Source organism: Podarcis gaigeae, assembly GCF_964106915.1.
Source record: "Podarcis gaigeae genome assembly, chromosome: 13".
NCBI classification, from domain to species: Eukaryota; Metazoa; Chordata; class Lepidosauria; order Squamata; family Lacertidae; genus Podarcis; species Podarcis gaigeae.
In genome coordinates this window covers 35781738-35805711 of record NC_139689.1, presented here as the reverse complement: position 1 = coordinate 35805711, position 23974 = coordinate 35781738, and the positions used below count along the sequence as shown (strand labels likewise).

General features: G+C 46.5%; 1 protein-coding gene across 4 annotated transcripts in view; it reads right to left on the bottom strand.

Annotated features, from left to right (window-relative positions):
* Positions 1-23974, bottom strand: part of KAT7 (lysine acetyltransferase 7) — a 37568-nt gene that overhangs the window by 13340 nt on the left and 254 nt on the right. Inside the window, exons 2-9 of one of the 4 annotated variants that reach the window (XM_083709415.1) lie at positions 17672-18230; positions 14033-14180; positions 13069-13245; positions 11993-12232; positions 11793-11875; positions 10648-10737; positions 8904-9002; positions 6942-7052 (exon numbers count right to left, since the gene is read on the bottom strand). In XM_083709415.1, coding sequence (XP_083565541.1) covers positions 6942-7052; positions 8904-9002; positions 10648-10737; positions 11793-11875; positions 11993-12232; positions 13069-13245; positions 14033-14180; positions 17672-17686 — 963 coding nt within the window. In that variant the 5' untranslated portion in view covers positions 17687-18230. Of the gene's footprint in view, positions 1-6923; positions 7053-8903; positions 9003-10647; positions 10738-11792; positions 11876-11992; positions 12233-13068; positions 13246-14032; positions 14181-17671; positions 18628-23974 lie in introns of those variants that run through there. The other 3 variants (XM_083709416.1, XM_083709413.1, XM_083709414.1) reach the window with 3 other exon arrangements.

Sequence of the window (23974 nt, the reverse complement as noted above, 5' to 3'; positions counted from 1 at the left end):
TATTTTGCAGTTTGTTTCACTAATCGCAGGGAGCGGCAGAGCTATAAAAAGCATCAAAGCCCCACTCCGATCTTTGGAAATGCAAACTGCCCCACCCACATTCAAGTCTCTCTTTATTTAGCCTTAAGGTCTACAAACTTGCTGCAAACAGAAAACTGAAACTGTTAGGAAACTGAACTCTGCAGCTTGTGAAATACTGTACGGAATTGGCCAACTACGGTCTGGATCCTTCCCAAGTTAACTGCGCTTTCAAATCCATGGAACTTAAAAGTCAAAACTAGCTGGATCCAATGATTTCAAAGGCATTCAAGTTCACACCCTGGCCAGGTCTATTCAGCCCCAATGATTTCAATGGGAATTAACCCCAGTTTAGTGCACATAGGACGACAATCTAATTTAGGCTGGATCAAGCACAATGTGTGTAAATTCAATGTGAAGGTGTCTAGTAGAGGACAGCAGCCGCAGCCTCTGTCTCCTCTTCCTCCCCATGGTGCCTTGAGAACAGCTGTGGAGGGAATTGTCTTCAGCCTGAGGGCAACATTCATAGAATGCTGGAAGGGACCCAAGGGTCATCTAGTCCAACCCCCCTGTTAATCTCAGCTAAAGCATCCATGGCAGATGGTCATTCCCTTCTGAACAACCTTCTGGGATCACATGATCGTGGGGGATGAGACCAGAGGCAAATGCAGACAGAGCAAAACATGTCATTTTCACCTTTGTGCAGTAGTGAAGGTTTTTTCACATTCACCCCTCCCTCTATACAGATTTTTTAATGTTTGATTTGTTGTGTTTTAGTTTGTTGGAAGCCCCTCAGAGTGGCAGGGTAACCCAGTCTGGTGGGCGGCTTACTGTATATACCAAATCATCATCATCATCATCATCATCCTACAGCCAGGCAAACAACAAGTATCATCAGAGTCCCAGGACACACTCCAGCCCATCCCTGTGGTAAGGATTTAAAATGTTCTCACGGTGTGTTTGGGGGTCTTATAGGAGTCTTTTGGCAAGTTAAAAAAATAACAATTCAAAGAGCTCTATTCAGTGTTCACTCAATGTCTTCACGCTTCTCTGTATTTGCAGGTTCTGTGTCCCAGGTACAGAGGTTCCTTGGTTTTAGAACAGCTTAGTTTATGAACACCTTGGAATAAGAGCGCTGCAAACCCGGAAGTAGATGTTTTGGTTTGTGAACTTTGCCTTGGAAGCAGAACATGTTCCGCTTCCTGTTGAGTGTCTTCTGCTTGTGAATTGAGTCCCCCACTACTAATCAGAGGCTTCCTGTTGAGTCTGTCAGCTGTTGAGTACCAAGTACCCACGCAACACAGAGGTGATATTTGGAGCTTTTGATTTTGCTATTATTATTATTTTGCATTTTTGTTTGTGTGGCTTTTTCATTTTTTTTACTGCAACTTGCTCTTTGTTTTATGGGACCGACTTGTTATTTCGCTTCTGTGACTTGTTTTTGTGACTGCTTGGAAGCCAGTTTAGCTACTGGTTGATTGTGTGACTGCAGAAATGGATAAAAGCCCCCCATCCAAACAATGACTATCATCAGTGCACATAAGGAAAAAAAAGTAATTTTAATTTATTTAATCTACAATACTGTTTTATTTATTTTATAAAACAGTACATTGATTATTGCTTTCATTTTATGGATCAATGGTCTCGTTAGATCAGGCATAGGCAAACTCGACCCTCCAGATGTTTTGGGACTACAACTCCCATCACCCCTAGCTAACAGGACCCAGTGGTCAGGGATGATGGGAATTGTAGTCTCAAAACAGCTGGAGGGCCGGGTTTGCCTGTACCTGTGTTAGATAGTAAAGTTCATATTAAATTGCTGTTTTAGGGGTTGTTTTGCATTGTCTAGATCCATTTTCCATTACTTTCTATGAGAAAGCAGGCCTTGGTTAAGAACACTTTGGTTTAAGAACGGACTTACGGAATGGATTAAGTTCGTAAACCCAGATACCACCCACATTCCCCTGAATGGCATTCAATGGAGGCAGGATTCCTTGAGGATGCAGGAGGGCACAAGCGGGTGAAGGCGTGGTTAACAAGCAGCTATTGGGGCTCTGTGATTTCCCTCTGCCCTGGACCACACTGACTCCGTGCTTTACATCCTGGGCCGGGTTTTCAGAAGTCCTGAGAAAAATCTGGAGACACCGCCCGCTTGCCTTTCATTTTCGAAGCCTGTGTGTATTTTCTTCCTCTCTCGTTGTGAAGAAGATGGGGGCACAGCAGCAGAGGTGAGCTGGCATATGTGTAGCTTTTAACGCTGCATTCCTGCTGAGGCTTGAGGACTGGGGTTGTGGGGAGGAAGTTGGTGGTAAATCATGGCTCCCTGGCATCACGGTGGTTAACCTGACCTGCTGTGCAGCTCTGATCACAGTTAGCCGTTGGAGACGGGAAATCTGGAAGGCCAATTAATAAGCTCCCCTCCCCAAGACCTGAACAGTGCAGAAAGCCTGGAGGTCTCTGCAGCTTGCAGTCTTTTTCAGATTAACTCCCAACACAAATCTGAAGAAAGTGCTGTTCTCAAAGCCACCGTGGCCACATGGAACAGGGGGCTCAGCACTTCCACGTGACTTAACAGAAGTACCAAAGCATTATTCTGGAAGTGGTGGTCCACTCTTAGCAGAACCCCAAGATAAGCCACACTGGACTGCCAACCACGGTGTACTTGCCCCTTTTGATTTGCTGTGTATGCTTTGATCTACGTTTGCCAGAAGTCTCTCCCTAATCTTTTGGGGGAGAAGCATGGGCCTGAGGGGTCGTATCACAAGGAAAGCATCAAATGAGCTTCAATCAAACATGAAAAAGGATCCATTCTCTTGCCCCAGGGCTTCTGGCACTCTTCAAGCTGGGAAACCGAAGAGATGCAGACTGCACCTCGGGCAACTGCTTTCGGAAGTCTGGCACCTCCTTACACAGCAAAAGACAGCGAGGTGGAGGCCCGTGCTCAGTGTAACTGTCACCGCTGAAAGAAAGTGGCGCTTCTTCCAAACGAGAACACTTACGAAGCTGTTTCATCTTCTCACACTTTTCAGTGCCGGTCCTCGGGGGCACGTCAACACAGCCATCCACATCCCAGCAGCAGGGCCAAGAAATGCTGGCTCAGAAACAGTGGGGCTGGGCATATACGTCTGCATATCTCGGCTTCCAAAGATTATGGCACATGTAGTTCTGCAATTCTTTTCTCCAGGCTTTTTTTCTTTTCTATTTAAACCTTAAGCAGCTCGGTCTGCTCTGAGCAGAAAACGGGCAGGCCAAGAGAGCCTGCTTAACCCATGGCGCTCTCGTCGTCTTGCAGCTCAAAATTGCTGTACTCAAGCTGCTTTTTCACTCTGGGGAGGTGGGAAGGAGCCACCCCATCCTCTTCAAATGGAAAAGAAGCTTGGGGAGGGAGGTTTTGAGCTGGGAAAGGACCAGGAGGGAAAGGGTGCACATTCCCACCTGAATGTCTTCTCAGGCACAGTCTCCCACCCCAGCCTGCTTTGAGTTTGAGAAAGAAGCAGAATGATGCAACTCCGCTTAAGAAGTAGCTTAAGCCTCAAGCAACCTAAAACCTGCATCTCCAGATAGGCAGTGAGGTTTCAAAAGCATCGTCTTTTCTCTCTAGGCATTTTCTCTCTGGAGGTCCTTTGGCAGGACCAGTGCATCTACAGCGAAACTGCCATTCAGCTGACATAGCCCCGGTCCGACTGAATCCACATTTTGCTGCCATCGGCAGGTTAAAAAAACCTTGTTCTGCTGCCAGAGCTTTCCCACACAATTGATCGGTCCACTTTCCACACACCTCTTCGTTGTCATTTTTTAAAATGTGCCCTTTGTTAGCGTTTTCTTAATTATTATTATTATTATTATTATTGAAAAAAGAAAACGGTGTGAGAGGCTGGTCTCATTGGGAAATGTGCTTTGATTATTTCATCACAACTCTAAAAAGAGGCCAATGCAAAACCATTATGTGGCATTTGTCGCAGCTCTTACAGTGCATCAGGACTGCAACTGCAGTGTCTTTAATACCTGCCCTTCATCCAAGACAGGGTTTCCCAAACTTGGGTGACCAGCTGCTTTGAGACTACAACTCCCATCATCCTTAGCCAACAGGCCAGTGGTCACGGATGATGGGAGTCATACCCCCAAAAAGCTCAAAACTCTGGTCAAAGACATAGAATTCACTTGCCCACCCCCAACAAGGAGGGAAAACTAAATAGATATTTGATGCTGGTGGGGAGATTGTAAAAACAAAAAACAAAATCAGCTGTGTACAAATTACTGTTTATGAGTGATCTAAATTGCAAATACAGTGGTGCCCCGCAAGACGAAGGCCTCGCAAGATGAAAAACCCGCTAGACGAAAGGGTTTTCCGTTTTGGAGGCGCTTCGCAAAACGAATTTCCCTATGGGCTTGCTTCGCAAGAAGAAAGCCCATAGGGAAATCTCCGGGGACCTCTTTTAAATGCTAGCGGTGGGGAGCAAAGCCTTTCCCCCCCCCTCCGGCCTTCAGAAGAGGTCCAGGAAGGCCGGCGGGGGCCGAAAAGCTTTGCTCCCCACCGCCAGCATTTTAAAAGCAGTCCGGGATAGCAGGGAAGCGCTTCCCGCTATCCCAGATGGCTTTTGAAGGCAGGCGGCGGGGGAGCGTTTCTCCGCTCTCCCAGGAAGGCAGGCAGGGGGGACAAAGACTTTTGCCCCCCGCCCGCCTTCAGAAGAGGTCCAGGACCTCTTCTGAAGGCCGGTGGGGGGCGAAAGTCTTTGTCCCCCCTGCCTGCCATCCCGGGGGCTTTTAAATCGCCCCGGGACAGCGGATAATTCCTCCACTGTCCCGGGGCGATTTTAAAATGCTGGCGGGCAGCAGCGCTGCCGCCCGCCAGCATTTTAAGATCACCCCAGACAGCGGAGAAGTCCTCCGCTGTCCTGGGGTTTTTAAAATGCTGGTGGGCGGCAGCGTAGGCTTCGCGGGCAGCAGCGCTGCCGCCCGCCAGCATTTTAAAATCGCCCCGGGAGCGGAGAAGTCTCCGCTGTCTGGGGTGATCTTAAAATGCTGGCGGGCGGCAGCGCTGCTGCCCGCGAAGCCTTCGCTGCCGCCCGCCAGCATTTTAAAATCGCCCCGGGAGCGGAGAAGTCTCCGCTGTCTGGGGTGATCTTAAAATGCTGGCGGGCGGCAGCGCTGCTGCCCGCGAAGCCTTCGCTGCCGCCCACCAGCATTTTAAAATCGCCCCGGGAGCGGAGAAGTCTCCGCTGTCTGGGGCGATCTTAAAATGCCGCCCGCCAGCATTTTAAAATCGCCCCGGGAGCGGAGAAGTCTCCGCTGTCTGGGGCGATCTTAAAATGCCGCCCGCCAGCATTTTAAGACCGCCCCGGGACAGCGGAGAAGTCTCCGCTGTCCCGGGAAGGCAGGCGGGGGGGGGGAGCAAAGACTTTCGCCCCCCACCGGCCTTCAGAAGAGGTCGGGGGACAGACTGTCCCCGGACCTGGTCTGAAGGCGGTTTCCATAGGAACGCATTAATTGATTTTTAATGCATTCCTATGGGAAACCGTGCTTCGCAAGACGAAAAACTCGCAAGACGAAAAGACTTGCGGAACGAATTAATTTCGTCTTGCGAGGCACCACTGTACAGTGGTACCTTGGTTTACGAACTTAATCCATTCCGGAAGTCTGTTCTTAAACCAAATCGTTCTTAAACCAAGGCGTGCTTTCCCATAGCAGCAGGTGACTCAATTTACAAATGGAACACACTCAACAGGAAGCGGAACATGTTCTGCTTCCAAGACAAAGTTCAAAAACCAAAACACCTCCTTCCGGGTTTGCAGCGTTCTTAATCCAAGTTGTTCATAAACTAAGCTGTTCTTAAACCAAGGTACCACTGTAAAGAAAGATACGATAAAAAAGAAAAGCAAACCTTAACTGATCTAGTAAATGGTTTGTAGTGGAAACATCCAAGAAAGGGCCACATTTTGGGGTGGAGAGAGGACACTGAGAAGATAAGAATAGGGGAGTGACCATAGTTTACCTTGATCAAGGCCACAACAGACAGAAGCGGTCCAGCTTCCAAGAAATGGCCTGCTGTACCTCTATACTTTAAAAAACGGTTTTATTTGTAAGTTGTCTTGAAGTGTTTCCTGAAGGGCAATAGATACACTCTAAAAATATAAGCAGATGCACAGCAGTTGAGAAGCTGGCAATCCTCTTTCATTCTGCTATGTGAATGGTTCCATGGTGCTCCTTTATCTCCTTCTGCTGTTCTGCCATCAATACACTTAGACTTCAGTTCACATTAATCTAAAAGCATCAATGAACGGAGAGATGGGGCGTGTACCACAATTGGAAACTGAGCACCTCTCCTCATTTCTTCAAGCTTAAGTCTGGTAACAGTGGGAGCTCCTCAAATACCTTGTTCTCAGAACTGAGGAGTCAGAAACCCACAACCTGGACGCAGTTACAGATCCATCATTGCTTCTCCAATCCTCCGCAGGCTCAGGAACCAAGAGAGACCACCAAGATTCTCTACACCACACAGCTCTCTCTGTCCATTCTGCTGATTCAAGCTTCTGCCCCCTGCCCAACTGTCCTCCCCTCGCAGCTGCCGTGATTGGTGAGGGCCTACTGCCAAATGCCTCCAGCAACAGTTCCCTAAGATTCTCCGTTACCCTGTTTTCTCCCTCCATGCAATGCATATTGTTGAATTTCTGAGCCCTTTTGAGAAGGAGCCCATTTATTTATACATAACTGCTGTCGCCCATCTCTAGACTCTGAGGATACGCCAAGATACTTTTCCTTCTTTTTGCTCACTTCTCCCCACCCCTTGCTCAGAAGTTTGATTCTGTCCAAACGGAGTCACAAGCGATTCACACTCAGCTAAGCACAAAAAAAGAGTACAAATGGTTTTACTTCAAGCCTAGAAGGTGGAAGGATGTGTATCTTACCCAGCCCAGTCCTCTTACCAGATCCTCAGAGGCTCTTGCTTGTGCTCGTCGAAATAACTCGAGGTCGTACTCACTGGTCAGATTCTCTAGAAGGGGCTCTCTGGTGTTGCCGTAGGTTTGCCGGTGCTCCTACACCAAACAGCAGAAATAATCTCTTAGAAATAGTTTGCCTGTCCTGGGGAAAGTGGATCCCCTCAGCCTCCACTCTCTGCCCTTTCTTGCTGGACAGCGAAATTATACTGGCTCCTGCTTTGAGGGAAGTAGAAGGCCGAGGGAATTCATCATGCAAAAGGCTGGGCTGGATGAATCCCAAGCCAGAATTAAGATCGTCGGAAGAAATATCAACAACCTTAGATATGCAGATGACACAAACTTGATGGCAGAAAGTGAGGAGGAATTAAAGAACCTTTTAATGAGGGTGAAAGAGGAGAGCGCAAAATATGGTCTGAAGCTCAACATCAAAAAAAAAAAAAAAAAGATCATGGCCACTGGTCCCATCACCTCCTGGCAAATAGAAGGGGACGAAATGGAGGCAGTGAGAGATTTTACTTTCTTGGGCTCCATGATCACAGCAGATGGTGACAGCAGTCACGAAATTAAAAGACGCCTGCTCCTTGGGAGAAAGGCGATGGCAAACCTAGACAGCATCTTAAAAAGCAGAGACATCACCTTGCCAACAAAGGTCCGTATAGTTAAAGCCATAGTTTTCCCAGTAGTGATGTATGGAAGTGAGAGCTGGACCATCAAGAAGGCTGATCGCTGAAGAATTGATGCTTTTGAATTATGGTGCTGGAGGAGACTCTTGAGAGTCCCATGGACTGCAAGATCAAACCTCTCCATTCTGAAGGAAATCAGCCCTGAGTGCTCACTGGAAAGACAGATCATGAAGCTGAGGCTCCAATACTTTGGCCACCTCATGAGAAGAGAAGACTCCCTGGAAAAGACCCTGATGTTGGGAAAGATGGAGGGCACAAGGAGAAGGGGACGACAGAGGATGAGATGGTTGGACAGTGTTCTCGAAGCTACAAACATGAGCCTGACCAAACTGCGGGAGGCAGTGGAAGACAGGAGGGCCTGGCATGCTCTGGTCCATGGGGTCACGAAGAGTCGGACAGAGCCCCTCCTCTGTGTTGCTGGGGCTACAGCTTCCATCATTCCTGACCACTAGCTCTGCTGGCAGAGGCTGATGGGAGTTGTAGTTCCGCAACGTCTGGAGGGCTACAGGTTCCCCACTCAGTGGAGACCGACTGGACCGGGAGGCAACAGATATAGCACAAAACACAACTCCTACGAGGGGAGGTTGAAGGAACTATGTTTAACCTGGGGGGCGGGGGAGAATAGAGGGAAAATCTACGGAAGCATTCTTCAACTGCTTGAAAGGCTGTCCGACAGAAGAGGGCGGAGGTTTGTTCTCTACTGTCCAAAAGGGCAGGACTAAGTCCAGTGGATTTAGAGAATAGATTTTGATTGAACATTAAGAGAAATATCCTAATGGTAAGAGAAGTTTAGGAAGGGAACCAATTACCTAAAGAGGCAGTGGGCTCTCCCTTATTGGAGGCTGTCAATGCAGAGGCTGGGCAGGAACCGGATGGGGTTGCTCCAGCACTTAATTTCCTACATTGCACAGGGGGCTGGTCTGGGTGGCCTACAAGCCCCCCCCCTCTAACTACGGCCTCGCGCAGGGCCAACGGACACAAAGGTCTACATGCAAGAAGGGATGGGAAGCAGCAAGGCTGGAATTCACAAACCGAATCGAAATAACGGGAGGAGTGTTTAGCTCATGGCTGTCTATTCTTGTTTTGGTTCTACTGTATAGCACTATGACCTAGAATCTTGGGATCAGATGCAGTTAGAAATTAACTATTCCCTCTATGCAGGGTGTGAAATACGCCATGACATTAAGGGTGGCCTGATTCTGCTAAACACACACTCCTGAGAGAGAGAGAGAGAGAGAGAGAGAGAGAGCTAGAGCTTCTGTACCATGTACTTTTCCTTCTGCTCCTTAGTCAGCCCAGCATTCCTCTTCTTCCTCATCTCCGCTACTTTCTCTTTGTACCTTAGCTGTCTTTCAGTTGGTGCCTACACAGGGGATGACAAACACAGGACATGCATAGGAGGCTGCAACCTGCCCAGGATCCTGAGCCCTCTGACCCCAAAGCAGGCCAACTATTGCTTCATATGCTATAACAGAGGTGGAAAGCCTGGGTGGCCCCTCCAGGTGTTGCTGGACTACAACTCCCATCATTCCTGACCATTCCTGACCTGTGCTGGGCTGACGGGAACTGGAGTCCAGCAACAACCTGGAGGGCCACAGTTTCCCCAACTCTGTGCTATAGGCCACACCTTTCTGACATGGAATGTCACATATGCAATATGGCACAAGTGTATACTTTGCTCCCGCTGCATGGGTCTGGCAGCTCAAGTGTGTCTGCGCTGAAATGGATTCTTGCACTCCACTCCATACATAATGGGATATATGTTTCTTTGGTACACAACACCAGCTCATGTAGCAAAAAATACTCTGAATCAAACTGCACTAAGCCAGATACCAAATTCTATGGAGGAGGGGTGTTGGCTGTGGTGTTGTTAAGTCTGCTGAGCATGCCCAGAAACATTCGCATTGCCAGCAATCTGGCAGATGCAGAGGACCACGGCACTGTCAGGTTTCTAACCTGCTATTATTTTGAGTATGCTTTTGCGGGAGTTAGATGCTCGTCTATTGCACTTCCATGTCAAACGGTTCAGACCATGGGTAGGCAAAATAAGGCCCGGGGGCCGGATCCGGCCCAATCACCTTCTAAATCTGGCCAGCAGACGGTTTGGGAATCAGTGTGTTTTTACATGAGTAGAATGTGTCCTTTTATTGAAAATGCATCTCTGGGTTATTTGTGGGGCATAGGAATTTGTTCATTTTTCCCCTTCAAAATATAGTCCGGCCCCCCACAAGGTCTGAGGGACAGTGGACCGGCTGCCTGCTGAAAAAGTTTGCTGACCCCTGGTCCAGACCATCCCTTGCAAACCAACATGAGCCTGATTACTGGGAACTATTACTGGATGGGAGAACAGGACTCTTGCCACACTGCATTGTATTATGTGTGTTTTATCTCGGTATAGCAAGATGGTATACTTGGGACCGTGCTTGAAAAATATCAGGGATTATTTACATGTCCCTCACTTGGCAACACAAAGATGACTGTGAGAACTGCCTTCAGTGAAGTGTATGGCATTTGAAAGGATACAAAACATATTGTTATAATTTATTAAATTTGTATACTGCCCTATACCCTTAGATCTTGGTGGGGTTTCACACATACCTATCGCTACTGCTGAAGGATGAACATGCACAGAGTAATCTCAATCTAAAGAACCACACCCCGCGAACAAGGCACAAATCATGAATTCTTCTCAAGTTATCACAGGGCAAGTTATATTTAATTGTTTTAGAAACTAACATGTTTATTCTTTTCTTGGTAAAACTAAAGCATGGAACGTTCCTCCACACAAGTTTTAGATTACTCAGAAAATGTGGTCAGCAAGATAAGTAGACACAGGTTCAGACAGAATTTCCACACAAAATTGCTTTTGATTCTGGGTTTTTCATTTTTTAACTGTCTTCTGAAACTGAGATGTCAATGATCGCTAGAAAAAAGATGGTCCTGTTGGGGTGTCAAAGCCAGTGCATACTTGATAAAGGTGCAACAGTAAATATGTAAGATGGAAGTACCTGATGTCTGGTAGCATGCCTGTTGTTATCATCTTGTCGGTGAGACAGCATTCTGTCCTCAACTTGTTTATCGCGGCTCTGCGCTCTCACCTTGAAATCCAGAGAGAGATCGTATCAATCCTTCCCTTCTCACGCCATGCAAATTCTTGCTCAGATAATGTAAGAACAGTCCAACCAAAACCACAGTCCAACCAAAACCACAGCTCCATCAGGAATTTGTGCCCCAAATTACAGGTGGATTTTTAGATTTCAATGTTGTATTTTTGTATTGTCCTCTGCCCCGGGAACCATGGTGGCTGAAGATGTAGGGTATAATTTTACAAAATAAAGAATAATTTAACTAATTCCAGCACACACATTCAATATGAGAAAATCTGATCACCTCTCCCTGCCCCATTTTACCACAAGTTTATTTCAGCAGTTACTACCAGAGTCCCTAGTAAATAATTTCTTAGTCACGTGCAAAAAAGACTCTGAATATCATCCACAGAGAGACATTTGCTGCGAACACCTGGTGTTCAACAGCATACTAATTTTTTAAAAATGTTAACTTTCCTGGAAAAACAAAACAAAAAGGAAATCTGTAAATTGAAATTTTGAACACCAACATACAGACTCACCCAAAGCCTACAAACGAAGGGTTTGATTCAAGTTTCAAATAACCATTTTAAAACTCAAATCATAGGCTTGCTGGATTTTTGGACAGCCATGCACAAGCCTGAGAACAGAAATTCCTATGTATGCTTCTAATAGTGTGCTTCCCGTGAGAATTTTGTCCCCGTGTTTGTTTCTGTGTCACAAATCACAACGCTCAGAGGAGAGGAACTGCACCAGTCTTTGACAACCTGGTGCTCTCCAGATGGTTTTGACTACAGCTCTCATCAGATCCAGCCAGCACCGCTGATAGAAATGGTAAGCCAAAACATCTGAAGGTCAGCTAGTTGGCAAAGGCTGTGCTGCACATTACATGGCCATGCTGTGTGTCCAAACACTGAGCACCGCTTCTCTCCTGCAAAGCAGCACTGAAAAGAGGAGAGACGGTGGGTGGGATGAACTGTGCTGTAATTCTCTCCGCTCCCCATGCCATTCCTCCTGACTGATCTCTTTCCACTGCCACAAGCTCGTTTTCCAAGAGAATAAATTACCTTGCATTCGTCTGCTGAAAGGTTATGATACAGTGGGCATCCAGATATGGAGAAGTGCCGCTCATGTTTTCCCGTCAGGTGTCCTGTGGAGAGCCAAAGGAACACGCCTTAGGGCTGGTAACAAGAAAGGGCACGTGGGGGATTTGGGCAAGAGGAGAGTTCGCTTTTGAAATCTCAGATCATGGAAGGTTCCACCGTACCTAATGAATTGCAGCCGGGCGTCGGGCATTTCATGTTGAAGTTGTAGCTCTCGTGGAATCGGCGGCGTTTGGGACGATGGGAAAGGTCACTCCCCGAATCCTTCATAGACATATCCTTGGCGATACTCTCATCGTGGGACATGTTGGGACTGGAGATGTCGATGTCAGACTCGGAAGACGGGGCATTCCCAGTCGGCGTGCGGGGTGGCGACTCATCGTGGTCAGCGGCGTTTTTAGTGTCTGTGTAGAGTCACAATGTTACAAAAGTGAGCAGAGCCCAATAAACGGGGGTGGGGGGGAGTCCTCCCCAGAATCCCTTGTAGGTCAAAATGCCAGGCCTAAAAAAGCAATACAGTGGACACTCGGGTCACATACGCTTCAGGTTACAGACTCTGCTAACCCAGAAATACTACCTCGGGTTAAGAACTTTGCTTCAGGATGAGAACAGAAATCGTGCTCTGGTGGCGCGACGGCAGCAGGAAGCCCCATTAGCTAAAGTGGTGCTTCAGGTTAAGAACAGTTTCGGGTTAAGAATGGACCTCCGGAACGAATTAAGTACTTAACCTGAGGTACCATTGTACAGTGGATGCTTGGGTTGCGAATGTGGTCCATGCAGGATGCACGTTCGCAACCCGTAGCGGCGCTTTTGCGCATGCGCGACTGCCAAAACCCCGGATGTAACCCGTTCCGGTACTTCTGGGTTTCGGCGGGTGCGTAACCTGAAAAAATGCAACCTGAAGTGGCTGTAACCTGAGGTATGACTGTACTGTACTAGGAAATGTATTGTTGCTCTCCTGACCAAAACTGTCAGGGTGATCTTGAGATGGAGAAATAAATCAGAGGGGCAGATAAAAGGCGGTTTCAACTGGGCATCATCTCAGCTGTGCTTTCCCTCTCTTTGGGATCAACGCAGCAACTAGTATTTCGAAAGCAGCCTTGGCTAAGCTAGTGCCCCTCAACCTAACCTAGAAGTCATCAAAGTTCTAAAGAAATCCGATGAAGAACATGGTAAAAGAAATTCAGCATGATCTGTGCCAGTTTTAGCCACTCTACATCCTGCCCAGCCATTTACAAACCTCTATCTGAAAAGTCAACCACTTGCTCCGTTTCAGATCCTGACGAGCGGGTCTGTCGAAGGGGATATTTCTTGGGAGTCACAGGTGTGGGCTGCTGCTGGCTACGGGTTACCCTCCGGGTGGAATAAACAGGCTCCTCTGCTCCAAACGATGGTGGGTTGCGAACCGGGCTGGAATCTAGTTTTAAGAGGATGGGGAGGTAAGGAAGTGGGGAAACACACACACAGGTGTTTCATTGGGATAAACCACCTGCAACACTCACACTGCAAAAACATCTGTCCCCTGCATGGAAGGACACAGTGCAGCCTGCCTTCCCAACATCATCAACATACGTTCTGAGGATTTAAGAATTTTAATATAGCCAGGATTTTCAAAAGCACAAGTTAAGGAGCAAAGAACAGCAAGGTAATAAATGAGCTTCTTTCTGATACTACTCCACGTCCAAGTTCAGATTTTGAGTTTATGAGAGCCAGTGTAAGTTACAGATGTGAGTGAGCAGATCCTGGGTTCAAATCCCAACTCAGCTCTGGTCTCAGAGCCACTCTCTCAGCCTCTCTCTGGAATATAGGAATAATACTGGAATACCCAACATTTGCAATGCCTCTCCTTGCTGCTTCTTTGCATGCACCAAACAGAAGTCTGGAAATCCTCCAGGGAGACAGAATCCTAATTATTGACCCTAATTATTGACATCAATATCCTCAACCTGATGCTCAAACTCGTTTTAAAGGTGTTATTATTTAGAGATCATTCTCTTACAGACTGACCTGTTGCAGGTCCACAAGGTGGTTAATGCAATGACTTACAGGGCTTCAGAGGTGGGTGGGACTAAAGCTAGCATGTCTCCAATTAAGATTTTGGCTGTGCCTACATATGGAGTGGGGTGGGGAGGGCAGACACCAGCTTATTATACAGCTCATGCCATTTAGAATAAGGCTTAAGACCAAACATTCAAACGCTCTACCTTGGGAGCTCTGGCTGAGCCTGGCGGAAGAGCGAGTCACACGCGCAGACTGGCGTGGCGTCCCGTCACTTTCTGAACTGTCTGTATGCTCTGGGTCCGTGGAGAAATCGGAGTCTTCGGTTCCGTCAGAACTGCTGCCAGCGTTCCTCTGAAAGGCCAAAGACTCAACCACATAAGCAACACGCATCATTTTATCTGGGGTCTACTCCTTGAGGAGCAGCACTAACTAAAACGTTTCAGAAAAACGGATATCGTAAACTAGAAAGCATTGCGCACTGTGCTTGCAGAAATACCAAGCCAAAATAGAAACCTCTTACAACGGATTGGAACAAAACGCTTAGGCTAAAACACTGATGAATCTCCACACATCCACAAGAATATTTCTCTCTGCGCTCTTGCTGTCCAGACCGTGCATACAGCTATATGTGAGTGCTCATTTAGTATATGGGATTGCAATGGGACACGGTGACGGTACTGATCTCTGATTTCAGTCAAGAGGGATTGCATAGGTCAAACCAAACTCTCCAGAACTTTGTCTAGAAGGCAACAGGAACAATCCCATCAGAAGAAATGAGCTCAGTTGTATGCTCGCCACAACTTCAAAACAGTCTTCAGCATATTGTGCCTGTAGCCCAAGTCTCATGCTTACTCAGTCAACACAATAGGGTAGGATATGGTACAGTGCATTAGCAAGCCTCAAGTGTGCAGGCAATTCTTCTTCGTAGCATAAAGACAAGTGGTGGTAAAGGTTCACCTCCTTGATTTCTGTTGTTCAAAAGACACAGGACCGGACAAAAAGTGGCAACTCCACCCAGTCTGTGTATACCACAATCTTCACATCACAGGAATCAACACACTCTGAGCAAAAGTCTGTTTTTGCAACTGCCACCAAACAGGGAAGAGATCTCAAAACCCAGGGAACAAAAGCTATAGCTGAACAATTCATCCAGGGGCACACAGCAATCCACTTAAGACTGAAAGTTATGCAGCAAGGATGGGAAACCTGTTGCTCTTCAGATGGAACTCCAATGCCCATCAGCCCTGGCCAACACAGCCAACAGTTAGGCAGGATGGAATTTATACTCCAACAACATCTGGAGGGCGACAGGTTCCCAAACCTACTACACAGACTAGCTTTCCTCAAGTCTGAAACAAACATTGTATTTGTAGAAGCAGCTGCTGCTCCTTTTAAATAGCCAGCCTAAAGCCAATAACTTTTTTCCTTTTTTGCCAGCACAATGCATCCTTTACTACACACATGGCAGCCTATTCTCTACTCTGCAGGAAAGAGTAGCCGAGTTTGGCTCTTGAACTCACAGTCTGCTACTATTGGCATCAATTTTGAACCTGTCACAAAACCATTCTCTTTTTGTAGGATCACGACATTGCAACAGATGAAAGACCGTTCACCCATCAGCCACTTCCCACACATTCAAGAGTTGCTGCCTGGTTCGTATAGGGCAGGCATAAATATAACAAGTGACAGAAATGCAGTGATAGGGAAATCTGTTCTGTTGCTACCTGTAGGGGGTAGGTGGGAAAGGAAGGATTGTACACCATCCATGTACACAACCAGAAAGCACCCCCACCTCACACACAGTTGGTGCAATATATTCAGTAGTCAGAGCAGGAGCAGACACCAGGTGTGTTGCATAGAGGGGGGCTGCAGACCAGATGGCTCTACAAGAGACTCAAGCATGTGAGACAAGCCAGCACACTGCAGGGAAAGGCAAACATCTCAATTTGGCTTCCACTGCAGGACTGAACAAGCATAAAGAATAGCCCTCCTCTGACTCACGATTCTTTCAGGACCTTAAGTTTGACCATGAGAGCAAATTCCCCCATCGTGCTTTCCAATTTCTATTGTAATTCCTCCCACTTTTTTTTTTTGTTGTTGTTTTTCCTCTGACTCTATTTCCCCACTTGTAACGATGCGTGTAACACAAGAGGGATACCAGGGAAGGGGGAGAAAATAATCTAGAGTTGCAGGGAATGAGGATTTCATTTATATAGCACTCCAAACAGATATGAAGCTGGGTCTTCGAATGCTGCAGGTGCCATCCCAATTCATTTCAGATTATGACTGGGGCAGTCAACCTTTTTTCTGTTGAGGGCCACATTTACCTGGGGGTAATATATTGTGGAACTGTATGGTGGGTGCAGCTGGAGACAAATGTGGTCAGGACCAGAGCCTAAAGTAGGTTATCCTACCCCTTCTCTCTCTCTCTCTCTCTCTCTCTCTCCCCATGAATTTCTTTCCCCCAATATTTGTTCCTCCTTTCCACTTGCATGAAATGAGGTTATTATTCATCGCTTTAAGACAATCTGCACAAGTAACAAAACTGGCCTGCTAAATGTTATATTTTGTTGCTGAGAACCTTTAGTGAAACAGGCACTTTTTAATATATAGACTAATGAGATCACTGAACAACCTGGAAGGACCAGATGCTACAGCAATCCTGATTCTAAGCAGGTAGGAATTGGGTCAACCCCCATGGTGTATATGCATGTGTGTGTCTCATAAAAGAAATACATTTTGAAAAGCAATATGAAGATTGGAACTTTGAACCTTCCAGGCTCCTTGTGAGCAACAACTGCATGTTTAAAATACTGTGGGCTAGAAATCTGCTCTTTTAAGATCTGTACAGCGTAGCAAAAAATGGTTCTTGCCCAAGTTAAAAGACTCGATGGTTCAAAACCAAGACTGCAGCCCAATTCAAGATACAGCTACTACGAAACATGTCCTATTATTAAACCTCTTGGTGAATTGTCATTCACATTGCAGCCTCCCTTCCTTTGTTGCAAGAGACTATGGAAAGTCCTCTTAAAAATGTGTAAAATTCCTACTCTTCTGCAATAAAACTAATTCTATCTGTACTTAAAACTAGATAGTTGCAAAAAAAAGCCTTAGATTTGCAGCCAGAATGATCAATCCTTTTATACATGCAGACCGATTGTAAGAAGATTTACTTATAAGAAACCCCTACTGAATTCCATGGGACTTACACCCGAGTAGGCACAAAACTATAGCCATGGCTGCTACCCATCCCCATGGCCCAGTCCATCTTGCTTGCTGTGTTTTGAACCCTCTGTGCCATTTTCCCTCTCCTCCAATCATAACAGCGAGGAGGAGGACCTTTAGGCGACCCTGTCCCCCAATGGGAAACGGAGAAAGAAGAGAGGGGCGGGACCCCGTGGACGCCAATTCAGGCCAGAATGCCCGGCCAATCAGCAGCTACTTCAACACCCGCTCCCAAGGCACCTAGCCAAGTATGAAGTCGTTGGGAACAGGAGCGACGGGGGAGGAGGGGAAAGGAAAACCGCGCCAGTAGGAAGTGATAGGGAAAGCAGCCAATGGCATTTCAGCGCCGGAACCAATGAGCAACGAAAGGAGGCGGGACACAACAATCACCGAAAGGGTGGAGGGAAACAAATAACCGTTGAGGGTGGGGGCTGCGCTTGACTGATGGCGAAGATGGCCATAGAAGTTGCGGCGGGAGGCAGCGGCGACCAATCAAGACGCGAGATGAAGCAGGGGCTTGAAGGCCTACGTTTTTAACTGGTTTTCGAGCCTGACGGTCTCTGCAGCTAAAGGAGAGGAGACGGGAAGGGGGTTTGGCTCGGTTTGCGCTCTCTCACCTTCCTACGCGACATCCTCGGCGGAGGAGGCGGCGGAGGCAGCGAGGGTGGCTGCGCCCCGGCCGCCGCGTTGGCTCCGGCTGTATCCGTGGTGACTGGCGTGTCTCCGGTTCTCCAGCGCTAGGCCGCGCCGCTTTGTTTTCCCTTTCCCTCCAGCTGCGACCTTTCAGCCGACTCCCTTCACTCTTCCGCCGGGACACACGACGGGGATACACACACCCCCGTCCTGCCTGTCACGTGACGCAGACAAACCTCACCTCACGCCGACGGCGCTCCGCCATCTTGGAGTCGGGATTGGCGCCTCTGAGAACCAGTCGCCGGTGAAATGCCGCGGCCATCTTGGTTGTGGGCAGCCCTTCCATTCGCTTTAGCAGGGGCGGCCATTTTTGAGGTGGGCACCGTTGGTGGTTTCCTGCACTCCGAGGTCGAGCGACCTCAATTGCAGTGCGGTCCGCACTCGCCCCGATGCTGGATCCGCCATCTTTGGTCAGGGGCCCAGCCTGCGTTCTTCGTGGTGGAAGAACCATCTTTACTTGGGGCAACGGAGGCGGTGTTTCCCCTATGTGTAAGGAAAAGGTGCACGATTATCTCTTTCAGTAACCCTTGGGATGTTGGAGAAGTTACAAAGGGCTGAATTCCTGAATCTAAGGCTCCATCTCGTTGACTGATTAGGTCGATTAATCAGTTTAAAACTTCTACTAAAAAACTTCTGACTAATTGGCAATGCATTTTTTTTAAAAAAGAAGTTAATACAGAACATTGGGGGGGTGGGGGTGTCAGGTCGTGCAGTTTTCTGAAAAACCTTGCTTTTTACCTTACCGTAAGAGAGAAGTCCTCTAATGGTATAGCAGCATGCATAATCTAAACTAAACGATACTGCTTTATTCATATGCCAATTAATCAACTAAAACACAAATCATATTAAATATGGTGCCTTGTATCATTTATAAAGAACAGGTTTGGGAGTCCCCTAGCTGTATGCATGCTTATGCAGAAGGAAGTACTGTTGTGTTCTGTGGGGCTTACATTTAAGAAGCCTGCATGCAAATCTTTTACTGTAATGTGAGCTGTAAGCCTTACTTGAGATTTGTAGCCTGTGCCTAAGCATGTTTGGTTGGAAGTAGCCCCATTAAAGTGGGTTCTCCCACCACCAGGTAGCTATGCGTAGGTCAGTGCTTAATTTGGATCATCTAGTTCTAATCCAACCCCCTGCAACGCAGGAATAAGAAGCTGTCCTATACAGGGATCGAACCTGCAACCTCAATATTATCAGCACCACACTCTTAACTAGCTGTTTAGGATCAGGCTACAGTTGCAAACACACTTATCTTTAAGCACATACAGTAGTCAGAATTCTCAGCAAATCTTAACAAACTACAGTGCCCAGAATTCCTTGTGCTGGGGGTCAGGAGATGCTTCAAATATAGTGTATATGCTGTATGGCTTTATAATCTTTCTGTTCTTTGTCCTCACAGCTACCCTGCAGTTGAGGCTTGTTCCAGGTTCTTTACTTTCAGTTCCTAGTGCCTTATTCATTTCAGAGGTTCAGATGAAGTTCACAGAACCCTTATGCCCACAGAACATACACTCTTGAGCCATCCCTTCTGTTTCCTGAGATATTGTGCCTTTATTTGCCAACAGAATGTATGCCCCACAGCTTTGTTTCAGCTCAAGCAGAGACTCCCTAGGAATCTCTCTTGCAATTTCTCAGTAAAGAAGGAATTAAATAACTCCTGTGTGTATAAAACAAGCTTGGGGCCACCCCAATCACCATCATTCATGTCACTCAGATACCCTATGAGATACCCTGTTGGTGCATTTGGCTCAAAACTTCAAATGGGGGGGGGGGGCAACCAAACACACATCTTTTTAGCCCCAAATGGGTCCCTGAGGTGATGCGCAGATTTTAAAATCTCATTTTTATTGCAGTTTAAAAAACATGATACATAAACAGAAAAAACTGTGCATGGGAGGGGCATAAACAACTAGGTCAGTTTAAAAAGAATTGCCACAGCAGGAGGTTTACAGATTAAAATCAAAGCAGAATAAAAAAAAAGTATTTATGGCACTCCTCAGACAGTGGCATAGTAAGTCTGTTTGAGATGCTTTGTGGGTCTAGTCCATGTATAATATATCCAGGTTTCTGAATACAGCTAGATTACAGTAACAGATAATAAGGTTGGAATTTAGTAATAGTGTTGTAATTAAGTATGAGTAGAGTTTTGATATTGAAATCCTAGCTATAAGTAGCCTATCTTGTCTTAGTGCTACTGATAAATAGCTTACTCATACCCACGGGTGAGCTCCCCACTGTCTTAATTAGGCATGCAACTTATCAGCAAGTTGAATTTATGCCTCTTAAAACATGGAAACTTGTTAAAGCCAGATGCAGACGTAAGCAGTTAAAAAATGCAAATGCTAAATTTATCGTGGTTCAACTCCCAAAGGGAGCTAAATGCACCAAGCCTGTTTGGTATGGAAGTGTCGCCCAGCTGGGGGGTGGGATGCGAACGTCAGTGTTCTTGCACTTGGACCATCATTGATGCAATGAGGTTAAATGGCTCAACTGCACTATAAACCTGAACTGTGCGAGTGGGTGGAGACAGGATATGGTGCAGAAAGGACGTGGGGGGGAGTAGGTCAGCAGTCTAACCATAAAACCAGGATAAGGAATGCATCTTCGTCATTATAATATACTCCGGGGTGCTACAAAAAGCAAAGCAGCGGTTTTGGTCCTTAAGACGTAATCCAAAACACTGCTGGGGTAATACCTTTCTTAAGCCAACCAAAATGTCACAAGATAGTGTGGTAAGCTTTCGCGTTCTCCAGAACCCTTCATCAGGGCGACAAAAATGGAGGAAGCTAGTGATAAAGGTTGCAACTGGACTTTCAATTGAGGCTATGATATGGAGGCTTCAGGTTGTACCAAGGCCTACTAGGAGACAGAAAAATAAAATGGCTAATTTCCCATTTCTGAAAATACAAAAGCCAAGTGCTGCCCTGGTCTGTCTCCTTACCTAGGCAAAACTACAACTGTTCTAGTTACAGATAGGTAGCCGTGTTGGTCTGCCATAGTCAAAACAAAAAAAAATTCTTCCAGTAGCACCTTAAAGACCAACTAAGTTAGTTCTTGGTATGAGCTTTCGTGTGCATGCACACTTCAGATACACAGTGTATCTGAAGAAGTGTGCATGCACACGAAAGCTCATACCAACAACTGTTCTGACAGGCAGAAGCTATCAATCTTCCTTTTATTTGAATTACAATGGAGGTTGTTCCAAAGGCATAAGAACCTAACATAAGAACAATTTGCAAGTGGGTAGCTCTGATGTCCAGATCTAGGACCTACATTTTAAGATGTGTAGCTCCTCTCAAGCACATGCACACTACAGACATACAGTACTAGAACAAGGACTTGGGAACCTGGTGCCCTCCATATGTTGCTGGACTACAACTCCAGTCATCCCTGACATTGGCCACCTTTGCTGGGTCTCCTGGGAGTTGGAGTCCAACAACACCTGGAAGGTCAAAGGTTCCATATTTCAATATTAGAACCTTGAATTGAGCTGTAAGATGAAGAGGTCTGTAGCACTTAATTTTTGCCTCTACACGAAAGTACAATTCCCAGGATTTGAGGGTGGAGTGGTTTACTCCATAGTAATTCAAACTTGTAGTATAGGCATACACTGTCCCTTCTCTATCCCATTTTTCTTTCTTTTTTAAACAATTGTTGCAGGACCCACTTTAGGTGAAGGCATTTCTGGGGCTTTAATAAATTGTGCACACTGGTCTTTTGAATATTTACTTGGAAATAAATTGCACTATGTTAAGTGGGACTTACTTCCACATAAAAACAGAGACTTTGGGTTCCTTCAATGTTAAGACATTTGTTAGTTTTTTTAAGGTAAGGTGCTACAAAATGAAAGTTAGTCTTGCAACAGATCTATTATGGCTGCCCCTCTGTCTTTATTTGGGACTGAAGTAGGTTTTTATTTTGTTTACTGACAAGCATTAATAGAGTCCAGGGTGGCGGCTTGTAACAGAATAAAACTATAAAAATAAAATAAATGTAAATCCTGTAAGACATTGAAACAATTTAAAACCGGCTAGTTAGTCACATCTAATTACATGTGCATAGCAGTCTCAAGGCTTTAGTGTTCAGCACACTTGTATGGAAACAAGGCCCATCCATTTCAAAGGAATTTATGTGCAAGAAAATATGCTAGGTGTTGACTCCTCTGGCCCTGTAAGAATGGTTTAAATCCAGTGCTGACCTGTGAATCACTTGGCAAGTCTTTCTTGTATACCGTCTGGCTCTTTACAAACTAGGGGGGCTGAGCTAGGATGTGGAGATCTATCCTGAGGTTCTGTGCAAGGAAGTTGTCTTGCAGAAACAGGAGCACCTGCTGCTACTTTATCCTTGCCTCTTATCTCCTTCAGGCTTCAGGGAGTCTGCTCTAGCTTCTTTAAGAGATAGGCACACCACATCAGCTACTTTGCAGACACTCCAGAGAAGACTAGTAAAGGTAAAAATGCCTTTCAAATTAATAAAGCATAAATAAATATGGAAGGAAGGCAGGTTATTTACATGACTTATTGCACTCGCAGATTTTAGCACAGCTCCTTTAATTTGTTCCTTTGTTTGCTTGGGGATGCAGTTGGAAAACCTCCCCTTGTTTAGGAATTTTGACTTCCTCCTCCTAGTTTACCTATAATAGCAAAATAGTCAGAAAGGAGGCTTTGCTTCATTAAGAATGCAGGGAGCGTTCAGACTTCCAAGTAAACTGAGGAGGAAAAAAACGTTCCCCACCTTGACATTTAATTGCTAAACTTCAGAAGCGCTGAACCTCTGCTCCTTAACAGTCCAATATTGCACTCCATCTCATCTAAGTTGACTGCCAAGTGCACTATCTCTTGCACCAATGCAAGCCAGTTCTTCTCCTAGTCTCCCATCTATTTGCTATTCCACTGTTCACTTCGTATAGGTAAAGGTAAAGGGACGCCTGACCATTAGGTCCAGGCGTGGCCGACTCTGGGGTTGCGGCGCTCATCTCACTTTATTGTCCGAGGGAGCCGGCGTACAGCTTCCGGGTCATGTGGCCAGCATGACGAAGCCGCTTGTGGCGAACCAGAGCAGCGCACGGAAACGCCATTTACCTTCCCGCCGGAGCGGTACCTATTTATCTACTTCCACTTTGACGTGCTTTCGAACTGCTAGGTTGGCAGGAGCAGGGACCGAGCAACGGGAGCTCACCCCGTCGCAGGGATTCGAACCACCGACCTTCTGATCAGCAAGTCCTAGGCTCTGTGGTTTAACCCACAGCGCCACCTGCGTCCCACCTCACTTCGTATACTTGGCACTAATTTTTGGCCTAGTTTCTATCAGTGTTCCTGCAACATCTGTGCTTCCTCGCAAGCTGTGTTTGCCATCTTGTCACATGCCTCGTAGGCCCAGAGAGAGAGAGAAAGATCATTGGTTACAGGTAGGGCTGTGTTGTCAGGGCCTCTGCATTTAGAGGCTGTTGGTGGGGACAGAGCATGCCAGCGATAGCATATGGGTTAGCGACGTGTTATCCATGGGTTATCCACGTTCCTTCTTTGTACACAGAAATGAATGTTAAGGCTGCTTCTCATGGGGCTGCTAGTTCTGTGTTACAAGTCAACGCTCAAGTTCAGTGTTCTTATGAGTTCAAGACCTGAGAGTGGGGATGGAAGACCAGATAACTTTACTACTCCCAAATTCAGATGGATTCCAACTGTTGCTTGGGTGCCCTGGCTATTGAATGGAGTTTTATTCCTTGAGAGCTCTCTCCTCCCCAAATCCTGGAGCAATCCTAGAGGGGCTGCGGCACTCTGAGCACAAAACATTTCTGCTGATTAAGACATGCCCCCACTGCTAATAACCACTGTGTAGCCAAACCACGACTGTAGCCAGGATTTATGCATTGGAGGGGGGGGGGAGCAGGACGCCCACCTGTCACCATCCTCTGCCTGGCTCTGTGCAGATCTGGAATGAAATGTCTCAACAACGGTTGTTTTAAATGTCTTTCTTTTGACCCCTTGTGCACTGAAAAATCTGTCAACGTCTTTCTACAATGTGTAATTTTAGTTAAGTGTTTTGATTTACTTGCTTGATTTAAGGGGGTAGTTCCTCCTCCGGCTACGCCCATTTCCCACAGGATATAAAAGGTGGATTTAGAAGGAACGCCAGCTGTTTCCTTTCGGGGGTTGGTTATTTTTTTTTGGGGGGGGAGAGATAAAGTGCTGCTTTGCTCGGTCGAATCGCAGCTTGCATTAAAAAAC